The sequence below is a fragment of the Carassius auratus genome, chromosome 45 (assembly GCF_003368295.1).
Source record: "Carassius auratus strain Wakin chromosome 45, ASM336829v1, whole genome shotgun sequence".
Taxonomy (NCBI): Eukaryota; Metazoa; Chordata; class Actinopteri; order Cypriniformes; family Cyprinidae; genus Carassius; species Carassius auratus.
The window spans coordinates 16,962,287-16,977,915 of record NC_039287.1 but is presented as its reverse complement, the minus strand read 5'-3'; the positions used below and the strand labels follow the sequence as shown (position 1 = coordinate 16,977,915).

The 15,629-nt window shown below is 39.7% G+C and overlaps 1 protein-coding gene across 4 annotated transcripts in view; it reads left to right on the top strand.

The window, feature by feature from the left end:
* LOC113063440 (pumilio homolog 2-like) overlaps positions 1-15,629 on the top strand; it is a 165,563-nt gene that overhangs the window by 68,294 nt on the left and 81,640 nt on the right. For all 4 annotated transcript variants that reach the window (XM_026233830.1, XM_026233828.1, XM_026233829.1 and 1 more), the window contains exons 11-13: positions 814-931; positions 3,358-3,498; positions 3,666-3,968. In XM_026233830.1, coding sequence (XP_026089615.1) covers positions 814-931; positions 3,358-3,498; positions 3,666-3,968 — 562 coding nt within the window. The remainder of the gene's footprint in view (positions 1-813; positions 932-3,357; positions 3,499-3,665; positions 3,969-15,629) is intronic.

The following is a 15,629-nucleotide window of genomic DNA, read 5'->3' as shown; positions in this document are numbered from 1 at the left end:
GTCTTTTGTGCTTATTTTTGTTGGCAGATGAGAATGATTTGCGTCCTTCACTCTGGTTTCACCGCTGGCTTCACAGATGATGTTCACGTTGCGCAATTACGTCACTTCATAAGGTTCCCATTGGGAAATAATGCCGATTTACTTGTGTGAAGTAAACACAACATTTTTCAAATTTCTGCTAAGATAAATGTGACTTTTTTGCAACGAAAATTATTATTATTATGAAATAATGCTGCCTCCGCATATTTTGCTTCCTGAAATCGTCAATTTATGCGGCGAAAGTCTGCAGCCCTTGGCTGATTATGCATTAAATCACGCGATCGCATAATCGCGTTTTTCTGGAGGGACTGATTACAACGTTATTGCTTCGTTGGAATAAACGTGTTCCATGAGATTTCATTCAGTGGACTATTACCTTTCTAACTAAACCGGGATTTACAGCTGTGGATGTGGTTATGACTCGTTATTACGACAAATCTTGTATGTACTGTTTTCATTCTTCATGTTTTGATGTGTACTGCTTACACAAATTTAGCAAATACATTCTTTATAAGCTTTCCATTTAAAAACAGTGATCTGTCGTTGATGCTTGAGGCTTAAATCTTTATAATTATATATAGTTTGTCCCGTAAATTTGCTCACCATCTAGTCTGTCTTCAGAAATGGTTCTCCTGAAATGCTAATCCCCTGCACATTAAAATGCATTTCAACTCATTCTGATATTACTGAAAATGAATAGTGAATTAAAGAAACAAGTAGCTTTAAAGGCTAGATTTCTTTTCTTTATTGTAACTCTTTCCTCGCCCAATCCAGGTGATACGTGCAGGGACAAATCAGCGACCTTTGACCCCTGGCCAGAGCCAGCAGAGTCAGCAGGAATCCCTAGCTGCAGCCGCCGCAAACCCAGCACTGGCCTTCACAGGCATGACAGGTGAATTATGCTCTAACTTGTGCAGGTACTCTCAGATTGGTTGTTCCTTACATCATAGAATCTGCTTATAGGCTGTCAAAATGGCTGGAAAACTAAATTAGAATTTTGTACTTATTTGTACTTATTATCGAAAATTTAATTATATTCTAATTTAAAATGAATAATTTTAATTAGGGTGAAGAAAAGTTTTTGGCTTCTCTCCTGAGGCCACAAGAGGATGCATCAAGCAAAATATTACTAATGCAAGTTTCTACAAAGCATTAGAATACATGACTGTGAAGTGAATAGTATTTAAAATAATGTTTATAAACCAATTATAATTAAGTTGCTTAAACAACTATAAACAAAACAGCATCATGTGTGCATGCATGCATGGTTTAGTACAAAGGGCGGAAAGCCAATCACACAGTACATTTTTCATTTAAAAACATGACCGGCAGTGGGCAGTGCTTTGTGTATGTGGTTTGGGAATCTGAGGAGTTTATGGTCCTGTCATTCACAGGCAATTTCAAACTAGTTGAAGGCAGACTCTTATGGACTTGTCGTTGAGCTGATTTTCATGCTATAGAACTAATAGGCCACTGCCTTCCTCTGATCATCTAAAGTTGTTTTATGTGGTGACTCTATAAACTGAGTATTTTTTTTCTGGGCGTTGTCTACATTTACACAAATAAAAAATGTGAAAATGGAGGCAGAACGGTCTGCTTATTGTTTTTGTAAAAAAAAATTCTTACTGAAGGGCATGAACCCATGCTTTTAACATCAAAGACTTTGCAATTTAGTCTGTACACATTTGCACAGTGCTTTTGTGCTAATTTTGGCTAGCTACACTTTGATGTGCTGACAAAATGGGACATTGAAAATATCGCATGAGTGAATCATGTGCATCTTGTATGGAGGTAAAATAATGCCATAAGTCTTTGAAACCAAAAAGCATGTTGAATAGAACTGAAAAAAATAAGACATTGCATTGACAGTGCTTGCATTTTAATGCATTATTTTTTCTGGGCTTGCATTTTTAGGTCCTGAAATTTAACATGAGCCCCTTTCACACTGCACATCGGACCCGGCAAATTGCCGGAACATTGCCGGGTTGCCTTCTGTGTGAAAGCAAACACGTCCCGGGATTGATTCCGGCATTGAACCCGGGTTGGGGACCTAGTAACATTGCCGGGTTCAGTCCCGGGACGAGCGCTGTGTGAACAAAAGCCAGATCTAATGCCTTTTTCTTATAGGCGTGCCTTTTTACATGCCTATAAGACCCAGTGACGTCGAAAGCAACCTCTTATGCTGCGTTCACACCAAATGTGAATATAGTGTCTGGCGCGAATGATTTCAATGTTAAGTCAATGTAAAGATGCGTTTACGCGCATCTAGTTACAGGAGATTCTGAGTTGTGAAAAGGACCATTGCAAGCTGACAGTGACTGGCTTTTGTGGTGGAAAATTGGCAGTAAAAGCCCCAACCTTGTGCAGTTGTACCTGAGTGTCCTGGGACATCAGTGCGGTCGGAGCGTGTCTTCTTTTTGAACAGTTGTTTGAAATGGATTGAATCATTTAAAATAATCTTGGAGATTTTTGAATTGCCTAAATCATAAATGCAGCCGGGTGAAGCCTGCAGTGATGTTTTTCTTTTATGGCAGCCGTCCCCTCTGCATATATATTTTTTCGAGAATGTTGCACTCCTGTTGCTGTTTGTTAATCTGCACGAAACTTCATGCCAATAAATAAGAAATATTGCTGATTTGTGCATTTCCAGTGCTCTCTTTACATTCGTCCATTATTTGACGTTGAAAAAGGAACCGTCTTTTTTTTTTTGACATTGAAAATCGATTTTACAATCGATTCAATGAACACTTTCTTTTGATAAGAAATATTCACAACTTAAACAACTATGTTAGATTTCAGGACATAAAAATGCAAGCCCTGGAAATACAAGGCATTAAAATGCAAGCACAGTTAATGCAATGAATAATTTTTTCATCTAGTGCTATTTAACATGCTTTTTTGTTTCAAAGACATGATGCATTATTTTACTTTCATAATCTCGTCACTAAAGCCAGTTCTGTTATTTAGTAAATGCCGCTTTGTCTGAAAAGCACATGCTAGAGAATTACTATTAATCACAGAAACGGCTTTACTGAAGAGATGAACCTAATAAAGGCCTGCAATTTATTGTGCGGCCCTAACTGCAATACATGACTGAGAATACAATAATAGGAGAGATATGTCAGAGGCAGTTCTTAAGTTTAACTTTAAATGTCTTGTTAATGTCTTTTACTGAATTTAATCATTACACTAAAACAGTTTTTAACTAAGAAATTGCTATCATTATTATCATTTTATTCATCTTGGTCAAAAGGAGCAGGTACCCTGAAGTAAAACATTTACACTGATTCGGACCCCTATCTGTTATGTTTTGCTCAGGTTACCAAGTTCTAGCACCAGCTGCTTACTATGATCCGAGTGGAGCACTGGTTATGGGTCCTGGTGCTCGCACTGGCTTGGGTGGACCTGTCCGCCTAGTCCAAACCCCACTCCTCATCAACCCAGCAGCTGCACAAGCTGGTAAATATGCTTGTTTTTGCCTTCTCTTTAAACAGAAAACATTTTCAGGACTTTGTATTAAATTATGTATTTGTTTGTTTTTATTCTGTTGATCAAACTGATTTCCTTTTTCATTTTATTTTCTTTCCTTTTTCTTTTTCTTTTTCTACTTTCTATCCTCTGTCTAGCTGCAGCTGCATCTGCATCAGGCTCTGGTAACAGCATGTCTGGTCCTGCTAACGCTCTGTATCGATCCATGGGCTGCCAACAGCCCCAGCAGCCTCAACCTCAGCAGCAGCCACCTCCACCCTCTAGTGGCCTGCCCTCCAACTCCTTCTACGGCTCTGGTTCAGTGGCTCCCAGCTCCCAGAGCAGCTCGCTGTTCTCTCATACAAGCGTGGCACCTCCTAGCACCTCTCTGGGGTTCAGCAGCACTGGTGGATCTCTAGGTGTTGGGCTGGGATCTGCACTCAGTGCCTTTGGCTCCTCAGGTTTGTTGCACCATTTGCATTTTTGTTTTGATTAGAATGCTGTTTGAATAGACATCTCCCCATGTAGATTATAGGTGACTCAAGGCCAAAACGATTAAAACCTAAATATATCTTCAGCAGCCATGGGAACGGATTGTTGTTGGACAAATTTGCTTGTTTTAAAGGAGACACATTATGCCCCTTTATTACAATATGCAGTATAAATCTGTGGTGTCCGCAGTAGGGATGGGTATCAATTCAGATGTCCCGATTTGATTTCAGTTCACAAGCTCTCGATTTGATTCTCTCTCTCTCTCTCTCTCTCTCTCTCTCTCTCTCTCTCTCTCTCTCTCTCTCTCTCTCTCTCTCTCTCTCTCTCTCTCTCTCTCTCTATATATATATATATATATATATATATATATATATATATATATATATATATATATATATATATATATATATAGGGGTGTAACGATACGTGTATTCGTATTGAACAGTTTGGTACGAGGCTTTCGGTTCTGTACGCGTTATGTACCAAATGGTTCGTTTGACTAATTAATTACATTTGGAAAATAAAAAAAGTGTGTGAAATATAATGTTATGTGTTCAACAAGGTAGCCCAATAACCCAAACGACGTAACAGGCAACGCGCCTGACACCCCCGAAGAAAAAAACAAAACACCAACTTATGTTTATGTTAGGCTACTCAGTCAGGCGCTCGCTCACTCAGTACACGCTGAAGGCTTGTTGCAAAATCGCTAATGCGTTTAACAGACCAGAAATAGAAGATCCTCCAATAACCAACAGGTGTGGTGTTTGGGTGCACTTTGGATTCCCAGTAAGCTATAATGGTGATGGCAAGAGAGTGGTGGAAAAAAACAACAATGGTATGTCGTATCTGCTACATGACAATAGGGTAAACCAGCGGGGATACTTCAAACATGTCAACTCATTGACGCCGCCATCACCCCTAGTGTGTCAGTATCTGGAACAAGACGAAAAAGGAGAAACATACACGCAACAAACTATCCCTGCAGCATTTAGACAGACATTTCCAATGGATTCAAACAGGGCACAATACATCACCGGAGTGATTGGTACATTTACGTTATAGCCGCGGATATGAGACCTTACTCTGTAATGGAAAACGCAGGTTTTAAGAACATGCTTAATGTAATTGAGCCCCATTACAATATTCCTTCACGAGCCCATTTCAGCCAGACCGTAATTCCTGCTTTGTTCCAAAAATCATAAGCCCAAATAGAGAACCAATTGAGTAAAAACGCACTCAACATAGTTATAGAGTTCCATATAAAAGTTAAATCTTTGTATTTGTTCATAACTATTACAACAATATAACATTTTCATTTTTTTTAAAAAAGGAACTGTTTTTGTTTTATACAGTATGCTGCTAAGAAAACACCATAGAAGATGGGTAAAGAATAGCTCCATTGTTCATTGTAAAAAAAAAAAAAAATCACACTTTGTTAGTTTTAATAAATAAAACGTTTTTAAAAAATCAAGGACATTTTATCTTATTTTTTTTTCTTTGTGCTGTATCTAAAATGTACCGAACCGTGACACCAGTGTATCGTACCGAACCGTGAATTTTGTGAACGTTACACCCCTGGTGTGTGTGTGTATATATATATATATATATATATATATATATATATATATATATATATATATATATGTATGTATGTATATGCATGTATATATATGTATGTATGTATATATCTGTATATATGTATATGTGTATGTATGTGTATATATGTATATACTAGGGGTGTAACGATACGCGTATTCGTATTGAACCGTTCGGTACGACGCTTTCGGTTCGGTACGCGGTACGCATTATGTATACCGAACGGTTCGTTGGAGTAATTAATTATATTTGGAAAAAAAAAAAAAGAGAGAGAAAGAAATATAATGATATGCGTTCAACAAGGTAGCCCAATAACCCAAACAACGTAACAGGCAACGCCCCTGACACTCCCGAAGAAGAAAAAAACACCATCTTATATGTTTATGTTAGGCTACTCAGCAGGCGCTCGCTCACTCAGTACACGCTGAAGGCTTGTTGCAAAATAGCCAATGCGTTTAACAGACTAGAAATGAGAAGATCCTCCAATAACCAACAGGTCTGGTGTTTGGGTGCACTTTGGATTCCCTTTAAGCTATAATGGTGATGGCAAGAGAGTGGTGGATAAAAAAACAACGGTATGTCGCATCTGCAACATGACAGGGTACACCAGCGGGATTCCAAAAAAAAAAAAAAAAAAACCAGCGGGAATATCTGGGATATATGCGTCAGTACTATCTGGGAAAAGACGAAAAAAAGGAGAAACATGCACGCAGCAAACTATCCCTGCAGCATTTAGACACTATAGCTTACAGGGAATCCAACCCAAACACCAGACCTGTTGGTTATTTTAGGATCTTATATTTCTGGTCTGTTAAATGCATTAGACATTTTGCAACGAGCCCTCAGCGCGTGCTGAGTGAGCGAGCGCCTTAGGGGCCGTTCACATATCGTGCCTAAAAACGCATGGAAAACGCTAAGCGCGTCTTTCTCCTGAGGCGTCTGTCTTTGCTAAGCAACAATGACGTGCTCTCTCCATGAGACGCGGAAATTTCAGCGAAGGATAAATGGATTTGCAGCTCTAAAAATCGCTTGCAGTAGCTCTGCTACTGAATTTATTTCAAAATTGCAATCCATATACAACTATGATCAGCTGTTCCTTCATCTTGGCTGAGCTCTCAACGTTGTTACGGGAAAGGATGAAGCTGATTGGTTGGTTCTTGTCACATGACCCGCGGTGCGCTTGCGGCATTCTGAAAAGTTGAGATGTTTTTACATTTTGCTGCATCTAAAACGTATCGAACCGAACCGAACCGTGACATCAGTGTATCGTATCGAACCGAACCGTGAATTTTGTGAACCGTTACACCCCTAGTATATACGTGTGTGTGCGTATGTGTATATGTATATACGTGTGTGTGTGTGTGTGTGTGTGTGTGTGTGTGTATATATATATATATATATATATATATATATATATATATATATATATATATATATATATATATATATATATATATATATATATATATAATATGCATGCATACATACAGTACAGACCAAAGTTTGGGCACACCTTCTCATTCAAAGAGTTTTCTTTATTTTCATGACTATGAAATTTGTACATTCACACTGAAGGCATCAAAACTATGAATTAACACGTGGAATTATATATGGAATTATAAACATTACAAAAAAAGTGTGACTGTGGAGGCCAGGTCGTCTGGCGCAGCACCCCATCACTCTCCTTCTTGGTCAAATAGCCCTTGATGCCCTCAGTGTGATTCATAGTCATGAAAATAAAGAAAACTCTTTGAATGAGAAGGTGTGTCCAAACAAAGGATTATTAGGAACACCTGTTCAATTTCTCATTAATGCAATTATCTAATCAGCCAATCACATGGCAGTTGCTTCAATGCATTTAGGGGTGTGGTCCTCTTCGAGACAATCTCCTGAACTCCAAACTGAATGTCAGAATGGGAAAGAAAGGTGCTTTAAGCAATTTTGAGGACCGGTCTGAGTATTTCACAATCTGCTCAGTTACTGGGATTTTCATGCACAACTATTTTTTGGGTTTACAAAGAATGGTGTGAAAGTGAAAAACATCCAGTATGTGGCAGTCCTGTGGGCGAAAATGCCTTGTTGATGCTAAAGTTCAGAGGAGAATGGGCCAACTGATTGAAGCTGATAGAAGAGCAACTTTGACTGAAATAACCACTCGTTACAACCGAGGTATGCAGCAAAGCATTTGTGAAGCCACAACATGCACAGTCTTGAGGCAGATGCGATACAACAGCAGAAGACCCCACCGGGTAACACTCATCTCCACTACAAATAGAAAAAAAGAGGCTACAATTTGCATGGGCTCACCAAAATTGTACAGTTGAAGACTGGCAAAATGAGTCTCGATTTCTGTTGAGACATTCAGATGGTAGAGTCAGAATTTGGCGTAAACAGAATGAGAACATGGATCCATCATGCCTTGTTACCACTGTGCAGGCTGGTGGTGGTGGTGTAATGGTGTGTGGGATGTTTTGCAAGGAAAAAATCACCAGGCCCAGATTGTGTTACACCATCCTGTCTGAAATCCTGTGCTGACCAGCTGGCCCCCCTCTTCACACAAATCTTCAACAGATCGCTGGAGATGTGCAAAGTCCCTTCATGCTTCAAACGCTTCACCATCATCCCCATCCCAAAGAAACCCAAAAATACAGGACTAAATGACTACAGACCTGTGGCTTAAACATCCATAGTTATGAAGTAATTTGAAAAACTGGTGCTGGCCCACCTGAAGGACGTCACTGAACCCTTGCTGGATCCTCTTCAGTTTGCCAACAGAGCAAACGGGTCTGTGGACGATGCAGTAAAATTGGACTGCATTTTGTTCTGCAACACCTAGACAGACCGGGGACTTATGTGAGGATCTCCCCAGGGCTGCGTTCTCTCCCCACTGCTCTTCTCCCTGTACAATAATGATTGCACATCTAAGGACCCATCTGTCAAGCTCCTGAAGTTTGCAGATAACACCACACTCATCTGCCTCATTCAGGACTGTGACGAGTCTGCTTACAGACAAAAGGTTAAAGAGCTGGTTGTCTGGTGTACTCTCAACAACCTGGAGCTTAACACCCTCAAAACAGTGGAGATGATAGTGAACTTCAGGAGAAACCCCCCTGCACTCCCCCCACTCACCATCATGAACAGCACTGCGACTGCAGTGGAGCCATTCAGGTTCCTGGGCACCACCATCTCTCAGGACCTGAAGTGGGACATTCACATTGACTCTATTGTGAAAAAGGCCCAGCAGAGGTTGTACTTCCTTCGCCAGCTGAGGAAGTTTAACCTGCCACAGGAGCTGCTGAAACAGTTCTACTCCACCATCATTGAATCCATCCTCTGCACTTCAGTTACTGTCTGGTTCAGCTCAGCTTCTAAATCGGACCTCAGAAGACTACAGAGGGTAGTCCGAACTGCTGAGCGAATCATTGGTACAACCCTCCCATCTATTCAAGAACTGTACTTATCCAGAGTGAGCAAAAGAGCTGACAAAATCACTCTGGACCGCTCACATCCAGCACACTCCCTCTTTGAAGTGAAGTGAAGTGAAGTGACATTCAGCCAAGTATGGTGACCCATACTCAGAATTTGTGCTCTGCATTTAACCCATCCAAAATGCACACACACAGAGCAGTGAACACACACACACACTGTGAGCACACACCCGGAGCAGTGGGCAGCCATTTATGCTGCGGCGCCCGGGGAGCAGTTGGGGGTTCGATGCCTTGCTCAAGGGCACCTAAGTCGTGGTATTGAAGGTGGAGAGAGAGCTGTTCATGCACTACCCCCACCCACAATTCCGTCCGGCCAGAGACTAGAACTCACAACCCTTCGATTGGGAGTCCAACCCTCTAACCATTAGGCCACGACTTCCCCACTGTTACCATCTGGTCGACACTACTGAGCACCAGAACACCCAGACACAGGAACAGTTTCTTCCCTCAGGCAATCCATCTAATGAACAATTGATAATAACTGTGGAACACACTACACTTTATATACACATACACTTATTTATCTAACACACATACTTAGTATACACTTAAATTTTGCACATAATATACCTGTACATACATAACTACCATTTTGTAATATACCTGCCTACAATTGTCAATTTGTATATTGTCATTCCTTATCTACTTGTGTTTTTTATTCTTTTATTATGTGTTTTATGTTCTGTCGCTGTCATTCTGTTGTACTGCGGAGCTTCTATCATGAAAGCAAGTTCCTCGTATGTGTAAACATACCTGGCAATAAAGTTCAATCTGATTCTGATTCTGATTATACAGTAAATCAATAAATCCATTGTTCTGTTGTCTCCTCTGAGGCTAGGACTCTAAATAGTGTTCTGTGCTCTACTGTGCAGCCAAAGGCAGAACAGTATTATTATATATTTTTCTTTTATGGCAAAAATCATTAGGATATTAAATAAAGATAATGTTCTGTGAAGATATTTTGAATACTTCATACTGTATCTGTATTAAAACTACATTTTTGATTACCGTATTTCTCAGACTATAAGTCGCACCTAAGTATGTCACATTTGACTTATGAGAACAAAAACATATATAAGTCGCACTGGACTTAAAGTAACATTTATTTTGAACCAAGAGAAAACATTACCGTCTACAGCCGTGAGAGGGCGCTCAATGCTGCTCCATGTAGACTACAGGAGCTCTGAGCAGCATAGAGCGCCCTCTCGCGGCTGTAGATGGTAATGTTTTCTCTTGGTTCAATTCTCTTCGTTCATGTCAAATTAATATTGACCTGACCAGAAGTCACAGGACCAGCCAAACTATGAAAAAAAGTGTGACTTTATAGTCCGGAAAATACGGTAGTAATATGCATTGATGATAACTTCATTTGGAAAACTTTAAAGGCAATTTTTCAATATTTTGATGTTTTTGCACCCTTGGATTCCAGATTTTCAAATAGATTGGCCAAATATTGCCCTATCCTAAGAAACCATACATCAATGGAAAGCTTATTTATTCAGCTTTAAAATGTGTACATCTCAATTTCAAAAAATGTACCATTGTGACTGGTTTTGTGGTCCAGGGTCACATATACAGTGAGGAAAATAAGCATTTGAACACCCTGCTATTTTGCAAGTTCTCCCACTTGGAAATCATGGAGGGGTCTGAAATTGTCATCGTAGGTGCATGTCCACTGTGAGAGACCTAGTCAAAAAAAATTATCCAGATTTTACAATATATATATATATATATATTTTTTTTTTAGAGTATTTATTTGTATGATACAGCTGCAAATATTATATTTCAATATTCAGTATTTCAACACCTGAGAAAATCACTGTTAATATTTGGTACAGTACCCTTTGTTTGCATTTACAGAGGTCAAACGTTTCCTGTAGTTTTTCACCAGGTTTGCACACACTGCAGGAGGGATTTTGGCCCACTCCTCCACACAGATCTTCTCTAGATCAGTCAGGTTTCTGGCCTGTCGCTGAGAAACACGGAGTTTGAGCTCCCTCCAAAGATTCCCTATTGGGTTAAGGTCTGGAGACTGGCTAGGCCACGCCAGAACCTTGATATGCTTCTTACAGAGCAACTCCTTGGTTATCATGGCAGTGTGCTTTGGGTCATTGTCATGTTGGAATACCCAGCCTCGACCCATCTTCAATGCTCTAACTGAGGGAAGGAGGTTGTTCCCCAAAATCTCGCAATACATGGCCCCGGTCATCCTCTCCTTAATACAGTGCAGTCGCCCTGTCCCATGTGCAGAAAAACACCCCCCAAAGCATGATGCTACCACCCCCATGCTTCACAGTAGGAATGGTGTTCTTGGGATGGTACTCATCATTCTTTTTCCTCCAAACACGTTTAGTGGAATTAAGACCAAAAAGTTATATTTTGGTCTCATCTGACCGCATGACTTTTTCACATGACTCCTCTGGTCTCCTCCAAATGGTCATTGGCAAACTTAAGACGTGCCTGGACATGTACTGGTTTAAGCAGGGGAACCTTGCATGCCATGCATGATTTCAAACCATGACGTCTTAGTTTATTACCAACAGTAACCTTGGAAACGGTGGTTCCAGCTCTTTTTAGGTCATTGACCAGCTCCTCCCGTGTAGTTCTGTGCTGATTTCTCACCTTTCTTAGGATCGAGACCCCACGAGGTGAGATCTTGCATGTAGCCCCAGTCCGAGGGTGATTAACAGTCATGTTTAGTAGAGCCTGACCGATATGGATTTTTGGGGGCCGATGCCGATATTAACTCGAAAAGATCCGATTTATAAGCCGATATTTTGATTTTGAAAATAAACTGGATATTAGACCAATTTCCTATAAACTGCACTTACACAACATTCAATAGCAAAATATCTGCCTGTTCTATGTATGTGGGCTGTATAAACCATTTTCCAGAAGGGGTTATGTTAAAAAAAGTCTTAGATTACAGTCTCAATGACTAAACAATTGCACATCAAAAGTATATATTTTTTAATGATCAAAAAACAGTCTGGTTTTAAACATTTAACACTTTTACTTTCTACTTTCAAGCTGGTTTTAACAGTTTGTGTGTGTACTGTAAATAAATTATAATACTAAAGTTAAAGTATTTACAGAAGTAGTACCACACTTTGCTGCTACAGCATTCACCTTTTTCAGCCTTCTGTAGGTCAGAAAGAGAGACGGAGAAAGAATAAGCACATGCATTAATAATATCACCATGTATCATTACTCATGTCATCATTAGAATTATAATAATAATAAACATGGATCTCCTACATAGGCAAAAATGAGAAATATATATATATATATTTATATATTTTTTATTTGTCAAGCAATAGGTATTACCTACTTATATTTAACAATATTAATAAAACATTTTCCTGTTATGTCTGTAAAGCTGCTTTGAAACAATCTGTAAAAAAGAAAAAAGCGCTTGTTCAGCTCACATTTATTTACATGTCCCCTCTGGTTTAATAATTTCTGACGCACCTACTGTAGTTACTGGAGCTACACTATATTTGCTCTCACAGACACATTCACAATGGACCCGTAAGTTATATCTTCTCTTCTCTTTGTGCAGTCTGAATCAAAACATCGTTATGCGCTGGTGAACGTAAAGTTAGCCTACTGTTACCGGAAGATTACGGAATCAATTCAAAGTTGAATGGTTAACGTTAGTTTCATGAACACACCGCTGTCAATTTTGAGAAGAACCACCTTCAAACAAGTTAATAGCAAGCATTTAAAAGGAAAAAAGCTGCTAAAAAAAAAGAAGCTATATTAGCGTTAGAATAACATAACAGTTGTTTTTTCGAGGCACGCTGTACATAACTTCTAGTCATTGACTACACGCACCCCTGCCACAGTTACGTGGTCATTATGTGGGAAACACTGCAGATATATTTAGAATAAGTTAAACGCTAACATTATTGTTTGACCTCTTATTAATCTTCGTGCTCTTCCACTGATAAACATGGTATTAGCTTTGTGGCTAATCTAATATAGCAATGCATTAGTGGCTGTAAGTGATGTTGCAGAATATCTAGAAGTGATAAGACCGGTAGCTAGAACTACCACACCGTTTTTATATACAGTGTATGAACTAAATCATTTTACATGACGAACGACAGACTCACCGTCAAAACAGTACATCTCCGTGGCTTGGCTGATCGCTTTCTTCTGTAGTGGATTTCTGGCGCTGTTGTCAACCGGGGAGTTGCAGACCTCCCTCTGGTGGGCAAACTATGCAACACTCATAACATGAGTAACAAGACTCTGTTTCTCTTGTTTGCCGATGCCGATTTAAATGCAATAAGCTCATATCAGCCGATAATGCCAGCCGATATATCGGTCAGGCTCTAATGTTTAGCTTCTTCCATTTTCTAATGATTGCTCCAACAGTGGACCTTTTTTCACCAAGCTGCTTGGCAATTTCCCCGTAGCCCTTTCCAGCCTTGTGGAGGTGTACAATTTTGTCTCTAGTGTCTTTGGACAGCTCTTTGGTTTTGGCCATGTAAGTAGTTAGATTCTTACTGATTGTATGGGGTGGACAGGTGTCTTTATGCAGCTAACGACCTCAAACAGGTTAATCTAATTTAGGATAATAAATAGAGTGGAGGTGGACATTTTAAAGGCAGACTAAAAAGTCTCTGAGGGTCAGAATTCTAGCTGATAGACAGGTGTTCAAATACTTATTTGCAGCTGTATCATACAGATAAATAGTTAAAAAATCATATTTTTTTTTCTTGGATTAGGTTTACATTTACATTTATTCATTTAGCAGACGCTTTTATCCAAAGCGACTTACAGATGAAGACAGTGGAAGCAATCAAAAACAACAAAAAGAGCAATGATATATAAGTGCTATAACAAGTCTCAGTTAGGTTAACACAGTACACGTAGCATGGGTTTTTAACTAATATAATAAATAGAAAACAGATAGAATAAAAAAATAAAAGAATAGAGCAAGCTAGTTAGAGGTCTTTACACATACACAGACGCATACATATACAATTGCATAATAAATGAAAAGAAAATATAATACAAAAAGATTAGATTTTTTAAAGAATAGAATTAGAATAGTGAGTGTTAAAGTTAGAGGGTCAAATAAAGATGGAAGAGATGTGTTTTAAGCCGATTCTTGAAGATGGCTAAGGACTCAGCTGCTCAGATTGAGTTGGGGAGTTCATTCCACCAGAAGGGAACATTTAATTTAAAAATCCGTAAAAGTGACTTTGTGCTTCTTTGGGATGGCACAATCAAGGGACGTTCACTTGCAGAACGCAAGCTTCTAGAGGGCACATAAGTCTGAAGTAACGAATTTAGGTAAATGGGTGCAGAGCCAGTGGTAGTTTTGTAGGCAAACATCAATGCCTTGAATTTTATGCAGCTATTGGAAGCCAGTGCAAATTGATAAACAGAGGTGTGACGTGTATTCTTTTTGGCTCATTAAAAATTAATCTTGCTGCCGCGTTCTGAATTAATTGTAAAGGTTTGATAGAATTGGCTGGAAGACCTACCAAGAGGGCATTGCAATAGACCAGCCTGGACAGAACAAGAGCTTGAACAAGGAGTTGTGCAGAATGTTCCGAAAGAAAGGGCTTGATCTTCTTGATGTTGAATAAAGCAAATCTGCAGGATCGGACAGTTTTATCAGTGTGGTCTGAGAAAGTCAGCTGATCATCAATCATAACTCCAAGGCTTCTAGCTGTTTTTGAAGGAGTTATGGTTGATGTGCCTAACTTGATGGTGAAATTGTGATGGAACGATGGGTTTGCGGGAATCACAAGCAGTTCTGTCTTGGCAAGGTTGAGTTGAAGGTGACGGTCCATCATCCAGGAAGAAATGTCAGTTAGACAAGCTGAGATGCGAATAGCTACCGTCGGATCATCAGGATGGAATGAGAGGTAGAGTTGAGTGTCATCAGCATAGCAGTGGTATGAAAAGCCATGTTTTTGAATGACAGAACCTAATGATGCCATGTAGACAGAGAAGAGAAGTGGTCCAAGAACTGAGCCCTGAGGCACCCCAGTAGTTAGATGTTGAGACTTGGACACCTCACCTCTCCAAGATACTTTGAAGGACCTATCTGATAGGTAAGACTCAAACCATTGAAGTGTTGTTCCTGAGATGCCTTTCGCCAGTAGCGTTGATAGGAGGGTCTGGTGATTAACCGTGTAAAAAGCAGCGGACAGATCAAGCAGGATAAGTACTGAAGATTTGGATTCTGCTCTTGCCAGTCTTAGAGCTTCAACAACTGAGAGCAAGGCCGTCTCAGTTGAATGTCCACTTCTGAAGCCAGATTGGTTGCTGTCAAGGAGATTGTTGTGTGTGAGAAATGTAGAGACTTGTTTGAACACAGCTCGTTCAAGTGTTTTTGCAATAAAAGGAAGAAGGGAAACTGGTCTGTAGTTCTCTAAAAGAGATGGGTTGAGGTTGGGTTTCTTAAGTAGTGGAGTTATACGTGCCTGTCTAAATGATGAGGGAAAAACACCAGTGTGGAGGGAAGTGTTGATGATGTGAGTGAGTGCAGGTACAACTTCAGGAGAAATGGCTTGAAGGAGA